The sequence below is a fragment of the Monodelphis domestica genome, chromosome 1 (assembly GCF_027887165.1).
Source record: "Monodelphis domestica isolate mMonDom1 chromosome 1, mMonDom1.pri, whole genome shotgun sequence".
NCBI lineage: Eukaryota > Metazoa > Chordata > Mammalia > Didelphimorphia > Didelphidae > Monodelphis > Monodelphis domestica.
In genome coordinates, this window is record NC_077227.1 from 225,887,910 (window position 1) to 225,913,434 (window position 25,525).

The 25,525-nt window shown below is 37.2% G+C and overlaps 1 protein-coding gene across 11 annotated transcripts in view; it reads right to left on the reverse strand.

Moving 5' to 3' along the window:
* The window catches only part of ITPK1 (inositol-tetrakisphosphate 1-kinase), a 386,351-nt gene that overhangs the window by 84,653 nt on the left and 276,173 nt on the right, over positions 1-25,525 (reverse strand). For all 11 annotated transcript variants that reach the window (XM_056810465.1, XM_056810462.1, XM_056810459.1 and 8 more), the window contains 2 exons: positions 17,008-17,075; positions 10,228-10,390 (listed from right to left, as the gene is read on the reverse strand). In XM_056810465.1, coding sequence (XP_056666443.1) covers positions 10,228-10,390; positions 17,008-17,075 — 231 coding nt within the window. The remainder of the gene's footprint in view (positions 1-10,227; positions 10,391-17,007; positions 17,076-25,525) is intronic.

Sequence of the window (25,525 nt, forward strand, 5' to 3'; positions counted from 1 at the left end):
AACTGCTCTCCTTACTTTGTCAAACTCCTTAATTTAACCCTTACAGAACCAATACATAGTACTGATTCTAAGATGGAAAGAAAGGGCTTAAAAAATAAATACTAACTGATTGATTCTGCTACCCTGAACTGCTTCTTCTGGATAATTTTCTCTCACATCTGGGGCAGTCAGTTTCCCTGAGCTCTCAGGCCCAGGACTTTACTCTGTTTAGGGTTGAAGCAGGAACCAGGAACTGAGCACAAGGGAGCAAAATGCCTCATCCTTGAGAGAAACACTTCTCCCATGACAAGAGGGTCTGTTCTGCCTTTTTTAAAAATACCATATTTATTATTCATTTTTATCCTGACTCAGATTTTCCAGGCTTGAAAGCTTATTTTTTGCTTCATAAGGAAGCCTGCATCAACAAGGTAAGTGGAAAATATTCTTAAAAAAATAATAATATTGCACAGAAAAACGATCTACTCTCTGGCAATTGTGTATATCTAGCATACAGTGAAATCAAATACAGTTGTAAAAAGGCAGAAAATCTGTTGTCATTTCTCCCTCCAGGGTTATAGGCACTCTTAGCAGGGTAGTTTATGAACAAAATTTATATACTGTTCCAGAATAATGGCCAAGGGTGAAGAAAGGCAGAAGAGCTATGACAAAATCAACCAAAGAAATGATTTTATTAGCTATGTGGTCATGGGCAATTCACTTAACTGCTGTCTTCCTCAGTTTCCTCATCTATAAAATGTTACTATGTTATATGGCTTTCAGGAAATTAAACTCTCTGGGTCTGTTTACTCATCTCTAAAATAGAGGTTACATTAAATGTTATATTAATATTAAATAATGATAACATTTTTGTAGCATTTACTTTGTTCCAGCACTAAATGCTTTACATTTATTATCTCATTTGGTCCTCAAAACAACCCTGGAAGTAGGTGGATATTTTCTGCTTTACATTTTCTGCTTTACAACATTATTTTAAGGATCAAATGAGATAATTATAAAGCATTTACTACACTGCCTGGAACATAGTAGGCACTATAAAAAATATTATCATTGCCATCATTATTATGAACATCTGATCTAACCATTTCATTTTAGAAATGAGGAAATTAAGATCCAGAGAACTTAGGTAATTTACCCAAAGCCATACAATTTGAAAAAGATCTATTATTATTTTCATTTTACAGATGAGGAAACTGAGGAAGACACCATTTCAGTAAATTGCCTGGGATCACAAAGGTAGCAAGAATCCAAGGGTGAATTTCATTTTGGGTTTTTCTGATTCCAAGCCTGATTCTCTGTCCACTGGCCCCTTAGCAGACATCTCTTCAATCAAGATCTAAATACGATATATCTTAAAAAGCTCACATGATACATGAGTATCACTTTCTCACTTTGTCCCGGGTGTTAAATGTCTTTTCTCATGCTTTGTTGACTAAAAGACTATTAGAAAACCTGATGTGATGTAGTCCACACACATATTTGGAACAATGAGTCTAACCATGGACATATTTAACATGTTTCAATATGCTTCCCCAGCATGCAAATACCTAAGAGTAGTAGTAGTAGACACTGCTGAATACATGGGTTCAAGACTGGTAATACTGAGAGCTTATTGAGGTTTGACACAATAAAACTCAATTCAGAGATCAGGATCACATCCCACTTTTGGATTGATCGAATGATTTAGCTCCCCTGGGCCATACTTTCCACATCTACAAAATGAGGTTGTTGGACTAGATGTTCTCTAAGAATTTTTCTGGTTCTAAATGTATGATCTATGACTATAAAAAAGAACACACTGACCACTTGAATAGAATTCCATGGCACCTTTCTCCTTCCATGTCCTTCTGCAGTGAGATGCCCCTCTCGACCCTAACTAGAGTACCTCTTGCTATGGGCCAGGATGAGAAGACTAAAGGCATAAAAAATGCCAAAATTCCTGACCCTTCAGTTGAGCTTCCTTTTAGGATTTATAGCTGAAGAGATCATCTAGTCCAAGACCCTCATTTTACAAAGTAGAAAACTGTGACCTAAAGCGATTTACCCAAAAAGCCACATTCACATTCAGGAACTGTACACTTCCAAATCTCATTCTACTTCTCACTGTAGGAGATCATGATCTCATATGGACTAAACAGAAATGTGACACTGGTGAACGTGAGAAAAAGCTCTGTTATGAAATTAATAGTACCTCTCCTGAGTTATAGAAGAGAGCACAAACTCAAACTCACCCTTCACATTTGCCTATCAAAGCATGATAGATGCAAACTTGATATGTCAACTACAATTGATATAAACTCTCAACTACTGCCCAGAAGAACAAGGCAGAATTTGTGCCCAGGCAAAGAGCACATGTGATGATTATGGTAACAATGATGGATAAACAACATGAAATAGTCACAAAGAGCTATGGGAGTTCATCTGAGCCATATGACAATCTCATGAAGTAGTTATTATTGTGGAAAATTATTATTATTCTGATGAGAAAACTGAGTCTCAAGAGAAAAATCTGTGATTTCTCAAGATCACAAAGTTTAAGTGTCAGAGCCAGGATTAAAACCTAATCTAAACCCAAAGGTATTCCCATTATGCAATAATGAATTCCTAATAGCTTACAAGTAGAGAGTAGTTATTAGTTTAGAAATAGATGGGATCTAGACCTGGGATTTAAGAGTATAGGGGGCAACCAAGGAAGGAAATTGCTTCTACAAATGCAAGAGATCACCTTCTCTGCAAGTCTTAGGGAACTGCCTGTTGGGTGTTACAAGGCAAGATCTGAAACCAGGTCTTCTATCTGCCAGGACATACATATATATCTCAGAGCAATTCTAACAGTGACAATCATATATTAAGCTTGATGCAGAAATTGGAATTACTGAGCCACTGAAAAGACAGCATATACTAACTCATGAGTTGGTCAGTAGTAGTGATATAATCTACTCCTTTTCTTGTCTTTAACAACACACTCTGCTGAGTTACAGATACAGCCTCCAGGAAGAAGAAGGAACAACGGCTTTGGAGTCAGAGGATCTGGGTAGGAATTCAAGCATACCTTGTTTTAGCATGCCTTGCACGTACTATAGTAAAAAAAAAAAAGGTTTGTGGCAACTCTGTATTGAGTGAGGCTTTTGGCATGTTTTTCCAAAAGCATGTACCCATATCATATCTCTGTGTCACATTTTGATAATTCTCCTGATATTTTTTTCATTATTATAATATCTGTTATGGTGATCCATTGTCAGTGATATGTGGTATTACTATTATATTATTTTGAGGTGTCATATACTATAAACATATATGGCTGTGAACTTAACCAATAAATGTTAGGTGTGGTCTGACTGCTCCAACTTCCAGCCATTCCTCTATCTCCCTCCCTCTTTTGTTAGGCCTCCCTAGTCCCTGAGACATGACACTGAAATTAATCCAACTAATGACTCTATAATGGCCTCTGAAAGTGTTCAAGCGAAAGGAAGTCAATGTAGCAAACTTCATTGTTGTCTTATTTCAAGAAATTGCCACAGTCTCCCAATTTTCAGAAACCACCATCCTGATCAGTCAAGCCGCTATCAATTAAGGAAAGACTTCCCATCAGGAAAAAGATTATGACTCACTGAAGGCTTAGATGATAGCTAGCATTTTTTTTTAGCAATAAAGTATTTTAAATTTAAAGAATGGAGGACTTCCAGGGGTGGAGTCAAGATGGAGCAATAACTAGGGAAGCAACACGCCATTTCAATACAAAAATCCTCTCCAACCAAAAGTAAAATATCACCACAAAATGAATACAGTAGTGAAAGAACCAGAGACAGAGGGAGACAACCTTTAAAAAAGAAAAACTCAAAAGGTAGGCAGAGATCATCTGGTGAATTGAGGTGAGAGGGGAACAGAGCTAGCAGGAGACATAGCAGCAAGTGAAGAGCACTGCCCCACACATCGGTTCTCACAGGTACCAAACTGAAGCCCCAGTTAAATCAGACCCTGAGATCCTATCTGGGAAAATATTGGTCTCCAAGCCAAATAACGCCCCTTGAAATTGCAAATCTCAGGAGAAGTCAAGAGTCCCAGCTGAAGACAATCTGGGCTGAAAGGGGCAAATCTGTGTGGGACCAGAGTGAAGGCAGGAATCTGAGTCTGGGTTTGGGGTGAGGACACACTTCTCAGGGGAAGCCTCCCCAGGATCTTTTTGTCCAAAACTAAGGGTGGAGCACCAGGACAGGGCAATCAAAGGTGTGCCTGATTGAATCAAGAACACCTTGAGACCAAAAACCACAGCCTAAGTCTGGGGCTAGAATCTGATCTGCACCTGACCTGATCAAGATCAGCCTGAGATTGAAAGCTTACACCAGGGGTCCCCAAACATTTTACAAAGGGGGCCAGTTCACTGTCCCTCAGACCGCCGGAGGGTCAGACTATAAAAAAAAAAACTATGAACAAATCTGTAGATTGCTGTCTGGGATAGTGGAGGCTGCAGCACTGTCTGTGATGGGCCTGTCACACCTTGCACAGGCTCATGACCGCCACCACTATATGGGGCAGCAGCATACACAGTGTGGAATCCCCTCCTCCCAGATCACCACTCACCATGCTGACATCTTCCATTGTGCAGCCACATAATCCTTTGCACAGCGCCTCATTCTCATTCAGTTTCTCAGAACAAGGCGCCACACAAAGAATTATGTCAGCAGAAGTAGTACTGTATGAGTGACATCTTGCTTTGCAGCGCCACCACATACAGAGCTCCTCTCATGGACCACCAATGAAAGAGGTGCCCCTTCCAGAAGTGTGGTGAGGGATGGATAAATGGTCTCAGGGGCCACAAGTGGCCCACAGGCCTTAGTTTTGGGACCCCTGGCTTACATCCAAGTCTGAGGAAAGTCTTTAAGCTATCGGCATGTCAAGGGTCAATTAAATCAGTAGGAGGAAGAGAGTCTCAGAGCTCTCAACCCTTGGGCCATCTGGTAAACTAGTAACAACCCAGAAAATAAGTCAAAAATAACATCAAGGAAGGACTTAAGTTTAAGAGGGTAGCCCCACTCCCCAGAAAACAAAGCTTACCTATAATTAGATAGGAAAAATGAGCAAACAATCACAAAAGCACCTAACTGTAAAGACTTTTTATAGAGACAAAGAGAAAGGTACAGACACAGAAAGGGACTGTGAAGGAAAGGAAACACACCCAAAGACCAAAAGAAAAATTGGATACAAATTCTGGAAGAGTTCAAAAAAAGACTTCAAAAACCAATTATCAGAGGTAGAGGGAAAGTAGGGAAGAGAAATGAAAGTGATATAAGAAAAAATGGGGCAATTGAAAAAGGAGAACCAAAAACTGACAGGAAAACCAGGCCTTAAATATCAAAACTGACCATCGAGAAACTTAATGATCTTGTGAGAAATCAAGAAACTATAAATCAGAATCACAGGAATGAAAAAAAGAGGAAAATACAAAATATCTTATTGAAAAAACTGACCTAGAAAAAAGTCTAGGAGAGAGACAATCTGAGGATTAATGGATAACCTGAAAGCCATGATGAAGAAAAAAACCTTGGATATCACATTACAAGAAACTATCAAAGAAAACTGCCCAGAGAGTCCTAAACAAGAAAATAAAATAGAAATTGAAAGAATTCACAGATTGCCTCCAAAAAGAAATCCTCAATTGACAACTTCCAGGAATGTAATAGCCAAATTCAAGAAAAAAAAATACTTCAAGCAGCCAGAAAAAACGATTCAAATACCATGGAGGTACAATCAGGATCACTCAGTACCTTGTGACTTCGACATTAAAGAATTGGAAGGCATGGAATATGATATTCAGAAAGGCAAAAGATTTGGGTTTACAATCCAGAGTCACCTATCCAGCAAAACTGAGTATACTCTTTTGGGAGTGTAAGGGGGTGGGGGGTGGGGGGTGGGGGGGTGAGAGAATGGTCATTCAATAAGATAGAAGATTTCTAAGTATTCCTGAGGATTAATCTAGACAGAAACAAAAAATCTGAAGGCCAAACAGGAAACACAAGAGAAGCGCAGAAAGGTAAATAAGAAAGTGAAAATTTAAGGGACTCATTAAGGTTAAAATGTTTATGTCTACATGGAAAAAGAATTTCTATAATTCTCAAAAATTACTCTCCATAGTAGAGAAGAGAGAAGGAATTTAGTCAGAAAGAAGGTGGAAAAGTAAGCTGATTATGATAATATGAAACAATATTTATGTATGATACAACATGTATGCATATGAATGACACGTAAAAATCAACCAAGGGCTGAAAGAGAGGGTTGCACTGAGAGAAAAGGGAAGGGAGAGATAGAATGGGGTAAAATATACTAACAAAGATGAGGAAAAAATCAATACAGAGAGGGGAAGGTAAGGGTGATGGGCAATGCTTAGAGAGGGGAAAACGAGTATACTCAGTGAGGCATAGAATTCTATCTTACTCTACAGAGAAGTAGAAGTAGAATAAGAAAAGGAAATTGGGGGTAATAGAAGGGAGGAGGAACTGGGGGTGACAAAAGCAAAATACTGGTGAGAAGGAATTGAGTGAAAGGGAACAGAGCAGGATCTAATGGGGATAAGATGGAAGGCAAAACACAGTAAATAATCATAACACTTAATGTGAATGGGATGAACTCGCCCATTAGACAAAAGTGGATAGTAGAGTGGATTAAAAACCAGAATCCTACCATATGCTGTTTACAAGAAACACATTTGAGGCAGGGTGACACACACAGATTCAAGGTTAAAAGGCTGAAGCAAAACATATTATGCATCATCTAAACTAAAAAAAGCAGGAGTAGAAATCATAATACCAGACAAAACCAAAGTAAAAACTGATCGGATTAAAAGAGAAAAGGAAGGAAATTACATTTTGTTCAAAGGTACTATAGTCAATAAAGTAATTTCATTACTAAACATCTAAGCACCAAATGGTATATCATCTAGATTTCTAAAGGAAAAACTGAAGGAGCCCAAGAAGGAAACAGATAATAAGACCATACTAATGGGGGATCTTAGTCTTCCCCTCTCAGAACTAGATAAATCAAACCAAAAAATAAATTAAAAAGTAAAGGAAGTAAATGAAATGCTAGAAAAATTAGAGTTGAGACATATGGAGAAAACTGAACAAGGGATAAAAAGGAATATGTCTTTTTCTCAGCAGTACATGGTATATATACAAAGACTGACCATGTACTAGGGCACTGAAATATTGCAAAAAAAAAAAATGCAGAAAAAATGCCACTTTTAATTGTGTGTCGGCTATGGGAGAGGGAAGGGTGGGGGTGGGGGGAGGGTTGGGGGGGGAAAGAAGAAAACTATCTTAGTTTCCAGTGAATAATGTTTGGAAATGACCAAATAAAATAATGTTAAAAAAAAGAAAATTATAATTAACAAGGGTCCATGGAAAGATAAATTTAAAGCTAATTGGAAATTAAATAATCTAATTCTTCAAAACAGGTGGGTCAAAGAAAAATATCATAGAAACAATTACAGACCTCATTAAAGAGAAAGACAATGAGGAGATATCATACCAAAACCTATGTGATACAACCAAAGCAGTACTCAAGGGAAAATTTATACTGCTGAGGGCTTATACCAACAAAATAGAAAAGGTAGAGATGAATGAATTGGACTTACAACTTAAAAAAAGGAGAAATTAATCAAATTGAAAGTAAAAGAAATATTGAGCTAATAAATAAGACCAGGAGCTGGTACTTTGAAAAAAACAAACAAAACCCAAATAAAATAAAGTACTAGTCAATATAATAAAAAAGAAAGAAGAAAATAAAATTAACAGTATCAAGGATGAAAGGGGCAATCTCACCTCCAATGAAGAGGAAATTAAGGCAATCATTAAGAACAACTTTGCTCAATTATATGGCAATAAATGTGACAATCTAAGTGAAATGGGTGAGTATTTGCAAAAATATAAATTGCCCACACTAACAAAAGAGGAAATAGATTCCTTTTATGAAACAAATATGGTACTGATTCCAAAGCCAGGCACACCAAAAACCAAGAAAGAAAACTACAGACCAATCTCCTTAATGAATATAGATGCAAAAATCTTAAATAGAATACTAGCAAAAAGAATCCAGCAAGTGATCACGAGGATTATTCACTACAATCAGGTGGAATTTATGCCAGGAATACAAGGATGGTTTAATATTAGGAAAATCATCCACATAATTGATAATATCAATTCTTAAACCAACAGAAATCACCTGATTATATCAATAGATGCAGAAAAAGCCTTTGACAAAATACAACACGCATTCCTATTGAAAAACACTAGAAAGTATAGGAATAGAAGGATCATTCCTCAAAATAATAAACAGTATATATCTAAAACCATCAGCTAATATCATCTGCAATGGGGACAAGTTAGAAGCCTTCCCTAAAAGATCAGGAATAAGGCAAGGATGCCCATTATCACCTCTTTTATTCAATATTATACTAGAAATGCTAGCAGTAGCAATTAGAGAAGGAAAAGAAATTGAAGGTATTAAAATAGGAAATGACACTAAACTATCACTCTTTGCAGATGATATGATGGTATATTTAAAGAACCCCAGAAAATCAACCAAAAGGCTAGTGGAAATAATCAACAACTTTAGTAAAGTTGAAAGGTACAAAATAAACCCGCCTAAATAATCAGCATTTCTATATATTTCCAACAAAACTCAGCAACAGGATTTAGAAAGAAAAACTGCATTAAAAACACTCTAGACAGGGGGCAGCTGGGTAGCTCAGTGGATTGAGAACCAGTCCTAGATACGGGAGCTCCTAGGTTCAAATCCGGCCTCAGCCACTTCCTAGCTGTGTGACCCTGGGCAAGTCACTTGACCCCCATTGCCTAGCCCTTACCACTCTTCTGCCTTGGAGCCAATACTCAGTATTGACTCCAAGACGGAAGGTAAGGGTTTAAAAAAAAAACACTCTAGACAATATAAAATACTCAGGAATCTATCTGCCAAAACAAACACAGGAATTATATAAACATAACTAGAAAACACTTTTTCACACAATTAAAACTAGATTTAAACAATTGGAAAAACATTAACTGGGGGGCAGCTGGGTAGCTCTGTAGATTGAAAGCCAGGCCTTGGAGATGGAAGGTCCTAAGTTCAAGTCTAGCCTCAAAAACTTCCCAGCTGTGTGACCCTGGGCAAGTCACTTAACCCCCGTTGCCTAGCCCTTATCACTCTTCTGTCTTGGAACCAATACAAAGTTATTGATTCCAAGATGGAAGGTAAGGGTTAAAAAAAAAGAAAAAGAAAAAAGTATGTCCATTTTTAAAAAAAGAAATCATATGCTGCATGAGAATGCTGTGACTGGGCTATTGCAGGCAGCATTTAAAAATGCATTTCACCACATTGTCGGTCACATAATTTTCTGTGAGAATCGAGGTTGAAATGAAAACATAATAGCAATATTGAAATGTATGACCCAATTTGCTTTAATCCAAAAAATACTGGTGGTGTTAACTGTCTTGATATGGTCATGAGTGCATGACTAAAAACTTTTTACTGGTAGTTGGATTAAAATAATTTTATATAAAAAAACTTAAAAAATAAATCATATTTTTGGGTACAGCTAGATGGCTCAGTGGATTGAGAGCCAGGCCTAGATTTGGGAGGTTGTGGTTTCAAATCTGGCCTCAGACACCTCCTACCTACATGACCCTGGGCAAGTCCCTTAACACTGTTGTCTGCCCCTCATTGCTCTTCTGCCTTAGAGCCAATACCCAGTATTGATTTTAAGACAGAAAGTAAGGTTTTAAAAAAAAGAATATTTTTACACATTTATAGACTATAGAATGGTGTACACATTAATATGGACTGGGAAACAAAAAAAATCATGTGATTTGCTTTATTGTGATATCTGCCATTTGCTTTATTGTGGTGGTCTGGAACTGAACCCACAATATCTAAGGTATGCCTATACCTGTGTTAGCACTTTGTAGCTGTGTGACTCCAGGAAAATCATGTCACCTCTCTAATGGTCATTTTAGGCTACAGCTAGATGATCTCCAAGGTTTCCTTTGGATCTGAATTCTCTAAGTCACTTCCCCTCTTAAGAATTCAGTTTCCCCATCTGTAAAATGAAAGAACTGAATAAGATGATCAATAAGACTTCTTCTAACTCTAATAGTTGATGGCTGGCCAGGACTAGGGGCAAACAGAATGATGTTCTGTTAACTAAGTAATTCTGCAGGTAAATCAGATAGCTTTTACCTGGGAATGCGTTGACATCAATAACTGCATGCTGTCCAGTCTGGTTGTTGATGATGATGTCAATCCCAAACAGCGACACACCAAGTGCTTGTCGAAGGGCCTTGGAAATTTCCCTTATGACATCATCAGAGGGCTTCTCAAAGACTCCTTCTATTTTGTCCAGCTAGCAAAAAGAAACACAAAATATCAAATGCTCTGTACTGGAAAACATTTGCCTGTTTTGGAGAAAGAAGGAGGATATTAAGGTAAGGGTTACAAGAAAAAAAAGCAATGGAGGTGATCAACTCCCTGTTAACTGGGAGTAAAATTAATATTTGTTACCTCAATAACAACCCCAGATACACTGCTATCTTCCCCAGGTATATTCAGGACAGAAGAGAGCCTAATGGAAATGGTCAGTTCTGATAATCAGTACCTACTTTTAGTGATTCACAAAGGGACAAGTAATGCCCCCTCCCCCCCAAAGGAACCTTTTAGAAAGTAAAGTTCTGGGTGAAAAAATGAAAGCTTTTATAGATACAGGTAATATTTTCATCATACGTGTTGACTGAAGGCAGAGGATTCAGAAGAGAAAGTCAAATTTCAAAAGTGAACAGTTTGCTAAAATGATATCAGAAATCATATTGTACTAAAAATAGGAAAGAATTAGGTAAAGAAAGAAAAATACAGGACAACATTGATGCAAAGACTGTAAATAAAATCCTACTGAAGAGATGTTATAAAAGGAATAGAATTTAGGCTTTTGGACCACAGCAAAATCTTTAGCAAAGGATCATAGAATCAAGGAACTGGGAGATAACTTAATAGATCAAATGGTTCAATATAATTTCCCTGATGAGAAAACAGACCCAGAAAGTTGGGTTGCCCAAGTTAACACAGCTCTGGAATGAAATGAATCACAGAAACTGAGTTGTAAGAGGCTGGTCATCTGTCCTAATCCTATGTGAAACACTAATTCTACAACATCCCCTATAAGGAATCATTCACTACTTGTAAGGCTTCCAGTAATAGGAATATCCCTACATAAAATGGTAGTGTCATGTAGTAGTAAGAGAACTGAATTTGGAGTTGGGGATCTGGGCTTGAACATTCATCTATTTACAACTTGTGTGATGTTGGTAGCTACTTAACCTTTCTTGGCAACTGATGGCTCAGGGTAATAGTGCTAGGCCTAAGTTCAAATCCAGATTCAGACACTTTCTATTTGGGTGACTTCTTCACTTAGTCTGTTTCTTTGACTAGAAAATAGGAATAACAATAGCAGCTACATCACCGCAGTGTTAGGTGGATCAAATGTGATAATACTTGTAAAAAAAAACGTAACATAGTACCTGGAACATTTTAGGCACCATAAGATGCTCATTCCTTTACCTTCCCATCAAATGAGAAGGATGGAAGAGATAATTTCTGTCATATGAACCTATTAGCCAACTCTAATTATTAGTGAATTATTTTGAATATTGAATCTATTTTTAATTTCTTAACTCTATGGAGACCTGGTTTATCTCTGCTTCATGAGAGACTTTCTATGCATGCTTATCTTCTCTCCTCAAACAGATTAGAAATTTCCAGTGGGCATGCCCAATATTTATTTTGTATTTATATTTTGTATTTTTAATAAGGTTTCAGCACAATATTAACATTCAACTAACCCATGTTGGCATTTTTGAGTTCCTTTATGCCCATGGAATATGAGGCATGATGAACATCTACAGTGAAAAGGGACTTGGGAAATGGAATCACTTGGCTATCTCCTTTAGAGAAAGAAGCTATGACAACAAGAGAGCAGATATTAGGGAAGCACAAGGATATTTTAACACATTAATCTGGGGTTCCTAAACTACTCACCCATACATTTAGAGGCTAACCCTCCCAATTCCCAGTCTGAGACCCTGCTAAAAGTCAACAGAAGCTGTTTCATGAATGTATCATGTGTAACCCATGTGATGTCTCATCTCAGTAAGTCTTTGCTGGCTTTGATCTCATAACCAAATCATGCTTTAATAAGCACAAGAATACATTTTTTAGAAGATAATTATGACCCCATAACTCTTGAGCCACAAATGTGTCTTGTGGCACAACTAGTTAATTAAGATCATCTCTTCGTGATGCAGAGCAAAAGGAGCAGAATCAGGAACACATTGTACACAGAGACTGATACATTGTGGTACAATCGAAGGTGATGGACTTCTCCATTAGTGTCAATACAAAGTCCCTGAACATTCTGCAGGGATCTAAAAAACACTATCCACAAGCAGAGGATAAACTGTGGGAGTAAAAACACCGAAGAAAAGCAACTGCTTGACTATAGGGGTGGAGGGGACATGACTGAGGAGAGACTCTAAGTGAACACTCTAATGCAAATATCAACAACATGGAAATGGGTTCGAATCAAGAATACATGTGATACCCAGTGGAATCATGCATCAGCTATGGGAGAGGTGTGTGTGTGTGTGTGTGTGTAATGATCTCTGTCTCCAATGAATAATGTTTGGAAATGACCAAATAAAATAATGTTAAAAAAAAAAGATCATCTAATTGAAAAAAATGGGGGGAAAATAAAATAAGGTCATCTTTTGGACAATTCTCATCATGGTAAAAACTATATTTTTGACTCTATCTTGTTAAGCAAAAAGAATAAACTATGAGATAAAAAACGAATCTCACATTCCTGCCTAGATGTGCCCCCTAGAGTTTATAAAAACAGAACCAAGTGGTACATGTTATTTGTCTATCAGACAATGAGCTAATTAATTTTTATAAATTACTATGAGTCCTCTTTATTATCTTCCTAGTTTGTTAACTCAAAATCTCAGACTTCCTTAGTAATTTATGGTTTACAAAGTGCTTTTCTAACAACAATCCTATAAAGCAGATAATGCAAATACCTTACTTTCATTTTACAGGTAAGGAAAAGGGCTCAGAGAGATTATTTCATTTAATACTCAAGTGAAATGACCTTTATCTGAAAAGTGTCTTCCAAACAATTCAAAATGGAATAGTAACATCCAAATCAACAAATTAATAGCATTTACATAGCACTTTGAGTTTGTCAAAGCAATTAATAATATCTCATTTGATCCTCCTAACAACTATGGAAAGTTGGCACTATTATTTCCTCATTTTATAGATGAAAAAAGCAAGAAAGACAGAGGTTAAGTGACTTGTTCAGAGTCCGATGACTAGTGAGTATCTGAGGCTGGATTTCACCTCAACAATTCCTGAATGCAGACTTACTGCATCACCTAGCTGCCTCTCATATAGTTAAAAAGGGCTTTTGATTTTAGAGTTGTGAGATTAAGATTCAAATTCAGACTTTGACTCCTGTTAGCTCTGTAAACCTGGATTAATCACTTATATTTCTATGACTCCATATCTTCATATGTAAAATAGGGATGATAATTATGTTTAGTTTTAACCTCAAAGAGTTATTGTGAAAAAAATAGTTTAAACCTTCAAGCAATACATCAAATGAATAAAGTATATTATAGCTGAAACGTGAATTTCACCTCCCCTTATGTACTCAAATAAGGTAAAGGGATAGGCTAAATTTTCTTCTCTGGAAAATATATTAATACTTGTACCATGCCTACCTCCAAAAGTTGAACTCTGTAAACTTGAAAACATTTACATAAGTAAATGAATAATTATCAACATCTCCAATGAGTACCCCCCACTGCCTCTGATGGAATATCTACAATTTGCCCAAAAATGCTAATTACCGCTACTGATACTAATATCTCTTTTGCTTTGTGAAATGCTTTATATATACTACCACTTTTGATCAATACAAAAACCCTGTCAAGCAAGTACTATATGTTTATTACATGGATTTATAGATTAGAAAAATGCATCTAACCTGAGTTAAAATGGGAGGAGGAAGAAAAAGAGCTAACACTTTTGAAGCACTTTACATATTGTTTGATCCTCACAATAACCTTGAAGATAGGTGTTAGAACTATCTCCATTTTATAGATAAGGAAGATGGCATCACTGAAAGGCTAAGCCATTTACCGAGGATCCACAGCTAGTAAGGCTCTGGGGTAGGATTTGGATTCAGGTCATCCTGAATCCAAGTATGGCATTCTGTGGACTAGGCACCTTAGCTGCTTTAATTAGTAATCCTAATATTTATATGGTACTTTAAGATCTTAAGAAGTGCTTTACATATATATGAACTCTTAGCTAGTAAATGTCAAAAGCAGGATTAAAAAACCCACGTCTTTCTTGCCCTTAAGTCTATCATACTTTCCTTTATACTATATTGTTACTGACTTAAGATATAGGCCATATACTGATCCTTATGAACACAGCTGGGGAGAGATGCCCAGAGCAGTGGTGGGCATAGGCATCATACTAATTTTTATCACCTGAATCTGGGGAGATAGAGACTGGTGTGAACCAAGTGTTCCATAAGGGTCCTGCAGATGATATTTTTAGAGCTGCCTCACATGGCAAGAGTAATGGGGGATTTCTTTTCCCTTGTCTATTTTTAAATATTGCAAATCATAAGGGATTTCTGAAGAGAAAAGCCAGCAGCAACGGGGTAGCAACCCACCTTTCTGAAGGAAGGAGAAAGATATTTGTGTTAAAAAGCCAGCACTCTCCATCAGTACTTACCACAGTCTACAGTTCTAGACAACTACTAAGCTATCACAACCCCCTATAGTACTTGAGGTTATTAAAATTGAGGCAAGCAGTGGAAGAAATCATAGTTTAATGAAGTTGAGAAAAATCTAAGAAGAATCTCAAAACATGTTAAAAGATAGGGGGGGGGGAAACCCCTAAAAACACAGAATATTGCAACCACAACACGACAGAGGCAACCCTTTCACTTGAAAGACAAGGAAACTGAGTCAGAGAGGTTAATGAGATTTGCTTAGGGTCATATAGACACAAAGTGATAAAATCACAATTTACACTTTCCCAATTAATCTGGACTTTACAACAAAGGAGGGGAAAAGATCATGGCCATAATATGAACTCTGCCACTCTATATTCTATATAACTCTTGGGTGCTTTGGGATTCTGCTACATATGAAATACGTAATGGAAGTCAAAATAGAACTATATAAAAGGACTAAATGAAAATGACTATTTTGAAATTCCTATCAGAATAAGTTTTAAAAACCCAGAACATGAACAATGGAGAAAAAGATGATTTGATAATGTTATTAGCAAGTACTATTCTGGGGTAGTAATTCTAAACACAAGAATCCCTTATAATACAGGGAGCTTTAAGGTTTATAAAATGCTTCATTAAAATTTTGTAAAATAGGAAGTAGGGACATAGATGAGGAAACTAAGGCATAAAGAATCCCATATCTTAGAGGCAGGTACATGGCACATAGATAAAGATCTGAGTTCAAATCCAACCTCAGACACAAACTTTCTATGTGGCTTTGAGCAAATCATTTAACATCTATCTTGTTTTCCTCATCTATAAATTGGGGATCTACTGTCTAAGTTTGTTGTCATGGTAAAATGAAATATTTATAAAGTTCTTTACAACTATTAAAGCTTTATATAAGTGAAAGTTATTATTATTTATTACCATCAATATTGTTATTCCCATTTCCATCTCACAGTTGGAACTTAAGCCTAGTACTTTTTCATTTTTTTTATATTCAGAGCTAAATTTCTTCTTCTTTTTTTTAATCAATAGATTTTATTTCCAGGTATCTCAGCCCCTCTGTCCCTTACACACACCATAGAAGGCATCATCTGGAAAACACATGCCTAAGTCCAGGACTTTTGATTCCATTTAGAGTACATAGTATAACTCTTTCGCAACTATATAACATGCTAGTATCTATCCTTAAAACAATCTTTCAATTACAATTCGGACCTGCTTCATAATAGGAATCAAAGGGATCACATACTACTTGACTATACTTCTTATGCACTTATCACGAACTGTTTTCTAATACAGTCTATAAAGTATTAAGATTTAGAATGGATAGAACTTTAGAGATTGCCTAGACCAGTTACCTGGACCAATTACTCATTTTTGTGGGTGAGGAAACTGTTCCAGAGAAGTTATAAAACTTACTCAAGATTGCAGAAATATTAAATGGCAGAGCTGAAATTGAAATTGTGTGTGTGTGTGTGTGTGTGTGTGTAAGTGCTGTCTTACTACTAGATTTTCTGTTCCATAAGAGAAATCTTTATGTCTACTAGTGCTAGAGGCACATGCTAACTGCTTAACATTTATATCTGTTAATTCTTAAGACCTTAGAAAGAAAAGAATCCAGAAAAGTTATAAAAATGGAAAAGTTTAGGATTGTTTTTAATAGAGAAATAAAGTTTGAAGGTTGATCTAACTATGATCTGCATATATATGCTCAGGGATGGTTAACTGAGAATGATATAAGGAAGAAGAGGGATGGGAGGTAGGGAATTAACTTTATTTTTTCCCTTTGAATGTCCTGAGAAAATAAGAGAGCAAAAAGCTGTTTGCCAAATTACACTGTGGCTCACTGCTAGAAAACTAATTCAAAATCTTCCTGCAGAAGTTCCCTAACAATATATATTCTTTCCCAGGGTATTCATTATTGTTCCTTGTGGAAAAGTTCATAAAACTTAGAAACTGCAATGATGGTTGCTAGGGAGAAAGTCCAAAGCAAATAATAAAGCCTACTTTAAATTATGACTGTCTTGCAAGTAGTCAATTAACCTTAATTTCCCACATGACCATTCAGCTTTCTGAATTCAATCTCAGAAAATGGGAGAGCATTCAAATGCATGGCTGATTGCAGAGGTAGAAAGATAGGCACTTACTGCTGTCAGGATGGAAGATGACTCTGGTTTTGACACATTGTGGCTGTTGAAGAATATTGATTCTCTGTCTGAAATTGACAACAACAACAAAAAAGTAAAGAAAGAAAGAAAAGGGTCAAAGTTAATATGACTTTTTGGCTATCCTTACAGTTAATTCCATGAAGGCCTGGGTTTGGCTATGCACTTACCACCAGGGGGCAGCACTATCTAGGCAATCCTGAAGAACAAATTTGAAAGCATCCCTTATGGAAATGTTGGCCACTTTAGTCCTTAACCAAGCATCCCTGAGAAAAGGAGTTCTCCTCAACCCCAATGTGAAGGCCACCACCTTTCTATATTAAGGACATATGGAATTTCCCAAAAATATTCTTCCTTGATTTGATTTTTTTCCCGACATAAGACTTTGAAACTGGAAGGAACCTTAATGATCATATCATCCATCCCCCTCATTTTATACATAAGGAAACAGAGGCATAAGTTAAGTAAACTGTCCAAGGTCACAAAGTGGTAAGTAGAAGAATCAAGATTCAAACACAGGGGGGCAGCTGGGTGGCTCAGTGGACTGAGAGTTAGGCCTAGAGATGGGAGGTCTTAGGTTCAAATCTGGCTTCAGACACTTCCCAGTCGTGTGACCCTGGGCAAGTCACTTGACCCCCATTGCCTAGCCCTTACCACTCTTCTGCCTTGGAGCCAATACACAGTATTGACTCCAAGACGGAAGGTAAGGGCTAAAAAAAAAAAAAAGATTCAAACACAGGTCCTCTGATTCTGACCTGGGCTTCTTCCATTATACCATGCTGTCAAAAGAACTACTTTAAATGAAACTCTTAGTCATTTATCACGTTTAGTTGAGTTTTCCCACTTGCCACATTACCTTTCCTTATTAAGACTGCATTTTCTTTGCAGGTACTTTATACAAACACGAGGTGGCATTAATGCCACTTAGGTACAGAGCAGAAAAAAAAAATACAATATAGGCTCAAACAGCATGAAATCAAGATCACCCCAAATCATTGGTGTTTGGGCTGGGAAGATCATTCACACATGGACAAGCAACACAAAGACAAACACACTCTTGCCCTGTACCTGCTCTAACTATCCCTTCCATTCCTTTCATATTTTTTTGAACTAGTAATCCAAAACCCCATAAAGTTAATTTAGGAGGAAGCCCCAAAGCACCATAAATGATTTATCCTGATAACAGAAACATATAAACACCTGTGCAGCAATATCTAAATATATAGGCCCGAGAAAGGTTCTTACTGTTCCCTCCCCAACAAGTCAACAATGTCAGAAATGAAAAAACTGGCTTTAAGTCTATTACGTAATGATCCAATATCCAGCAGAGAAAAGGGCTTCCTTCCACATATTCCCTCTGCAATATAGGGCTATATTGGGAAGTATTTCCATTCTGACCTAAGTTGGTCTCTTTTCCCACAGTCATTGCCCACTAAGGACTACTTTGTGTCTGGGCTGGCGAAATGATTTGTAGGAAACTGATTTAGGTTCATGCCAAGCTCAGTCTGAAAATGTACCTGGTATATTTCTCGCTAGCCGAGCTTCAAGGCCCGTTGCTGCCTTAGCATTTCTGACCTTCCTCTGACTCGCTCTGGAGCCAATCCGGATGGAGGGCATGAAAGACGGTCCAGGAGGGCTGCCTGTCGGGCGGCCTGAGAAAAATAAAAACCCTACAGGGCGAGCACAGACACTATGTTCCAGTGTCTTCCAGACCTTTGCCTCCTCAAATAGGCCATAGGCCCAGAAGGTCAGGAAGCACTGGACACAAGAACATATCCATTGTACAATAGTGCTTTACTGTTAAAAAAATACTTACATGTCTATTCTCACTTATTCTTAACAAAACCCTGTGAGGGAGGCAGGGGGAGGGTTATTATGTCCAAATTACAAATAGGGAGAATGAGGCTGAACATGATTGGTCAAAGTCAAAAGGGTAATTATTGTTAGAGAATGCAATTCTCCTAACTCCAAAGGCCCAAACTTTCCACTTTCCATTATTATTATCCACTGATTTATGAAGAGAATATCATCTAATCAGGCTCTGCCTCCTAGTCTTTCTCCCATGTGCATTTCAATAGCCTCGGGGAATCTATTTTCTGAAGGTTAAAGATAAATACATTCAATTATCCCAATATGAGAATACCCATTGCTACAAAAAGCCTAGATTATCTGCTATTCAGGACTCAAGGCCCTGAGGAATAATAAAATAACAATTACCTTATGTCCCCTACAGCACTGACACCAATTTACAAATAAGGAAACTAAGGATTGGAGGGGTTAAGTACTTGCCCAAGATTAACCAAATAATACATGTCAGGAGTCAGGGCTAGTGCCCCCATTTTGAGAAAGAGAAAATGTTAAGAGCTGGAAGGGGTTTTAAAGATCAGATGAAGAAATTGGTTCCCAGAGGAAAAAGGTCACTGACCAAGTAAAGCAAGTTCAGAAAAGGGTAAACATGATGATGACAGGACTTGAACCAAGACAAATGACAATTAGTGGAAGAAATCTTCAGATGTTTACTTTGGAAAAGAGGAAGAGGTATGGCCAGGAGGGGGCAGAGACACAATAGTAATCCATTAGAATTAAAGGAATATTAATAGGGGAGAAGAATTGGATTTGTTATATTCAATTACAACAGGGCAGAAATGAAAGCAGTGAGTTGGAGGTGGTAGAGGAACAGCCTTTGGCTTCCTATAAAGAAGAATGTCCTAACAATGAAAGCAGGAAAAGTGGAATGGCCAAATCAGGAAAAGTTTACACTGTATTTGGAGGAATACAAGGAAGATAAATAAGTAAAGGTAATATGAAGATAGAATAAAAAACCTAAAACCTGGATGAATTAGAGGAAGTTTCAAGGTGGTTCCTTGAAAGAAAATAAATCATTCTGGGAAGTGGAGACATGAGAAAGGAGTGGATTTAAGGAATTGGAGACAACTTGGGAAATGTGCTGAGAAGTAGGAGGTGAAATATCAAGTTCAGAGAAGAGGAGTACTATGATTGAGATGGAATGAAATATGACATCAGCTCAGGAAAATAGACTGGAGTCAGACAATAGTGAGCCACTGAGGGTTTCTGAGTAGAGTAGTAACATGATAAAATCAGTTCCTTAGCAGGATTATTTGAGGAGTTTTGAGAAAGATGGATGGCAAAGAAAGGAATCTGGAGGGTATAGTCCATATAAAATGGTTTCCTGGAATTTTGCTAGCTCTTACCATCCCTCAAGCAAATCACTCTCCTCCTGGCCTTTACATTTCCTTATCAAAAGGAGAGGGCTCAAGTAGAGAATCTCCAAATTCTAATCTAATTCCAAAACCCCATGACTACTTCAGGGGACTAGCCTTGCAAGCATCAGCATGAGTGTACCTGCCAAGTAGTTCATAAGCAAAACTGGCAGTGCCATCCACCTGTTATTTAATCTTTTTTTTACTTTTGTTATAATTGATTTTAATGTTTTACGTATCACATATGTAACATGACAATTACATGATATGAGTAATGTAATAAATTAAACCACATGTGCTAATCTAAGAAATAAATTCTTATATTAGGTATGTTAAAAAATCTGTCATTCTTTTTTCTATTCATCCACTATTTCCACCTCCAATGAATTTATATGTATAATACACACACACACACAAACACACACACACACACACACACACACACACACACACACACACACACACACACACACACACACAGTGTCAACTGTGTTTATGGAACCCCCAAGTTTGCCCCTGTTCCTTGGGAACTTGCCTTAAGGGAAGTCCCAGACTGACTTTGTCTTTGAGCAATGAATCATCAACCATCCATTAAGTTTTCTGAATAGAAATGACATAAACACTCAAATCTTAAACACCCTTTTTGTCTTAGAAGTTTCTCCTACTGTATCTTAGGCCATTCCCTAGTACCCCAGTCTCCAGCTCCAGCAAAAATTTCATCTTTTAATTTTAAATTTTATTTTATTTTTCAATTTCAAATTCTCTTTCCCCCTCTACTTTCTCTCCTATCCACTGAGAAGGCAAGAAACACAATACTCATTATACATATGAAGTTTTACAAAACAAATTTCTCTACTACACATGTTTAAAAAAGGGCAATAAAATGCTGCCTCCCCCATTAAAGTGTGAGCTCCTTGAAAAGAGAGGCCTTATTTTTGCTATACTTTTGTATCCCCAGAGCTTATATAGTGCCTGACTTGAAGGAAAGGCTTAATGAATGTTTGTGGTTGTTGATGATGATGATGATGATCACAGTTCATGTCCACTGCTATCAATGTCAGTTTCAGACTCTCCTGGAACATACAGCTAGATAGTTGAGTTGCTACCTCTTTGCCTAGATCCTTTCTCTTGAGTTTAGATTCATTAATAATGCTGCCACCAAGACGGCACAGTGGCCATTGCAGGACTCCCTTTACAAATTCTCAGGCCAGGAAAGGGAAAGCAGCAGAGAAACAAATAAGCAGAAAAAGCCAGGTATTCTAGCACTTTTGTAAAGATGAGAAAACCAATAGTCTAGAGAAGCAAAGGACTTACTTATCCAAGTCAAATGAGAGAGACAGAGGAATAAGAACAGGCCACTTAAGCATTTATATAATAGTCTAATCTCTTGGGGAAGTGGTTTTCAAGCAGAAACCTCAGGGTCTAAATTCTAACCAAACTTATTAAAAAATATAACGTATGAAGTGTCTTCTATTTGTATTTGGTAAGATACAAAGACAAATATATAGTCCTTAAGCTTGTTAATCATGGGCAAACAAGTTTCCTAGAGGGTTCCCTTAAAACAAAGAGTAGTCTCAGCAGCTTCATTTAGCATTTGTCTCCTCCCATTTGCCACAGGCCCAGTCTCAGTTTGGCAATTATAGGAAAGTAACAACCCCATTTCCTAAATATTCCATAATCTCAAAATATCATTAAAGTGCTGAGACTACTTTTGCTTCATTCAGGGCCTGTGTTCAAAACTGATTTTGCTACTGCTATAAAAAGTGACACAAAAGACAGTGGCAATAATAAAGAAAGAAAAATTCTGAGACAAGCCAGAATTGTTTAATTGGCACAATGTATTCTCAGGGAGGAAATTCCACCTACCAATGCAGCACCTTTCTCTGCAACTTAAGTCTTAAAAAGTTATCTGTGGACACTGCAAAGTTAAGTGACTTGCCTAGGGTCACACATCCAGTATGAATCCAAGATGGGACTTGCTTCAGGACTGCTCTAAAGACTTCTCAGCAATAACAGTTTAAGGGGAGAATTTTACCTTATGATTTTCACTGGGCAAAGGTAAATAAACACACATTGTGGGCACTAAGCTAATACACAGATAACTAAGATGATATACTACATCATATATGAAATGATATACTTAGCTGTGCTACCCTGGGTGAGTCGCTTAATTCCTATTTGCATCAGATCCTCATCTGTAAAATGGGGATACACTTAGAGAAGGAAATGACAAACCGTTCCAATACCATTGCTAAGAATCACATGGAATCAGACATGACTAAACTACTGAACAACAATGATTATACAACATAAACAAAGAGAAAGTTATTAAGCCCATGACTTAGAGTTTTAGGTTTATAAAGGAAGCTAGTAATGATCCAGCATAACAGCTTTTGAGTTGTTTTTTTTAAATAGAAAATCATAACCTTAGAAAGCCATATGTATGGAACATAATTTTTAAATTATGATAGGAGTTGATTAGAGTGTGCTCAGATGATATTTGGCAGTATACAGGCAGAGTTAGGTGAAATTAGCTGAATAGTTTATTTTATCTAGCTAATAAGGCATAGATAGAATTTATCTTATGTATTATATATACACACACTTAAAAAAAAATAAAACTAAACTAAAAATCTTGTCCAGTCTATACTTTGTCAACAGGGACACAATTTGGTTATCTAGGATCTAAACTCATTTTACAAAGGGAAGTGAAAGGTGAAAGGTATTCACAAATCCAGGTACCTTGTCCATGCCAGTAACCTTGGACAAATCACTTCCCTTCCCTAGCCTTAGTTTCATAAAAGGTGAGAGAACTGAGCTAGGTACATCACACACACACACACACACACACACACACACACACACACACACACACTAAACCCTTTCTTTTCCCCAAATATATAAGGAACCAAGTTAAATCTACAAAAAATCAAGCCATTCCCCAATTGATAAATGGTCAAGGAACATGAATAGGCAGTTTCCACATGGTAAAATCAAAACTATGAATAAATACATTGAAAAAGTGTCCTAAATCCCTCCTGATTAGAGAAATGCAAATTAAAACAACTTTGAGGTACCACCTCACACCTAGCAGACTGGCCAATATGACAGCAAAGTAAAGTGATAAATGTTAGAGGGGATGTGGCCAAATTGGGACAATTATACCCTGCTGGTGGAGTTGTGAATTGGTCTAACCATTCTGGAAGGCAATTTGGAACTATGCCCAAAGGGTGCCAAAAGACTGGCTGCCCTTTGATCCAGCCATAGAACTGCTGGGTTTGTACCGCAAAGAGATAATAAGGAAAAAGACTTGTACAAGAATATTTATAGCTGCGCTCTTTATGGTGGCAAAAAAACAAAACCAACTGGAAAATGAGGAAGATGCCCTTCGATTAGGGAATGGCTAAACAAATCGTGGTATCTGTTGGTGATGGAATACTATTGTGCTGAAAGGAATAAAGAAAAGGAAGAATTCCATATAAACTGGAACAACCTTCAGGAACTGATGCAGAGTGAGAGGAGCAGAACCAGGAGAACATTATACACAGTGACTGATACACTGTGGTACAATTGAATATAATGGACTTCTCTACTAGCAGCAATGCAATGACCCAGGACAATTCAGAGGAATTTAGGAGAAAGAATGCTATCCACATCCAGAGAAAGAACTGTGGAACCAGAAATGCATTAGAAAACTATATGGTTGACCACATGGTGCGATAGGGATGTGATTGGGGTTTTGATGTTAAAGGATCACTCTACTGCTGATAAGAACATGGAAATAGGTTTTGAACAATGATACCTGTATAACCCAGGAGAAGTGCTTGTTGGCTTTAGGAGGGAGGAGGGGGGGAAATTAAAGGAAGGGAGAATCATGAATCATGTAACCATGGAAAAATATTCTGAATTTTTAAAAAAAGGGGGAAAAAAACACCCTTACTTTCTGTCTTAGTAACAACTCCAAGAAAAGGGCAAGGGCTAGGCAAGTGGGTTAAGTAATTTGCCCAGGGTCACATAGCTAGAGTGTCTGAAGTCACATTTGAACTCAGGATCTCCAAAATCCAGAACTGGCTACCTACTGTGTCACCTACCTGCCCCTGAGCTATTTCTAAAAAAATTTTTGAAGTTGTAAGGATTTTATATATTTAAAAAACATCCTAGAAGAGGTCTATAGCCTCCACCAGGCTGTCAAAAGGGTCTACAATGCCAAAAAAGGTTAAGAACATCCCTACCCTCAGGGTAGATGATTCCAGGAGCTAGTCTTAGAATGAAACCTCTCGGCTTACTACAGGGCCTTTTCAGATATATAAGAATAGAATCATTTTCATTTGTTCTTCCCCCTCTATCTTCCCATCCCCAAGTCTATGTATCTTATGACAACTTGGTAATGCTAATAGTGCCAGAAACACAGTAAAACTATAAAGAGTCAGCATAAACAAAACTTTGCTTAATAAAATGATGTTTTAATGAGGCAGAGCTGCATTGAACTAGGACCATTTGTTCTAGAATACTGCCCCGGGATCTATCACTTCTGATGGTACTCAAGGAGAAAGATCAAATTTCTGAAAATTTTGACACCTCTGACAACCCACTCCCCCATTTTTTTAAATGAAGAGAGGATTGTACAGGTACACAAGGGAAGGAGAATAGAAAGAAATGCATTTTACAATGTTTCTCCCCCACTTTTTAACTGCTATGTCAGTCATGTTGTCAGGGAAAAAGCTAATCAAATGCCAATTATGTGCCAGGACCTATGAAAAATGCTGGGACATTGGGAATTTCCGGGGAAATACTTGGTATCTTCTCATCAATTTCTGTCCTTAGAGAGTTGCCATGGGGTCACAGCCAAAATGTGTCAAGCAGCACTTGAATCCAATCTTTTTGACTTGGTCAGTACTATTTACGACTGGTGCTACTATAATAAGATAATAATAGTTTATATGATTTTTATTATTTATATGGCATTTACTATACTCTAGATTCACGAGGTCATTTGTAAATGTGAAATAACTATATGGTTACAGTCTTTGGAAAACACAAACATATTGTAAATGAATATGGTTGTACTGATAAAATGATCATGCTTGTTGTGATTGGAAATGTAAAAGTCTGGAGGGGGGAAAAAAGAACCAACAGAAATATTTTTTTTCCCCTCTTGAATTTTTCCTCTTACATTTCAGTACTTCACCTCCTCATTTATTTATTCATGATTTTTCCATTTCTTTTCTACACATGCTTGGCCCTAGAGAATAAGACTTGCAATGAATGGTTCAAGGAGA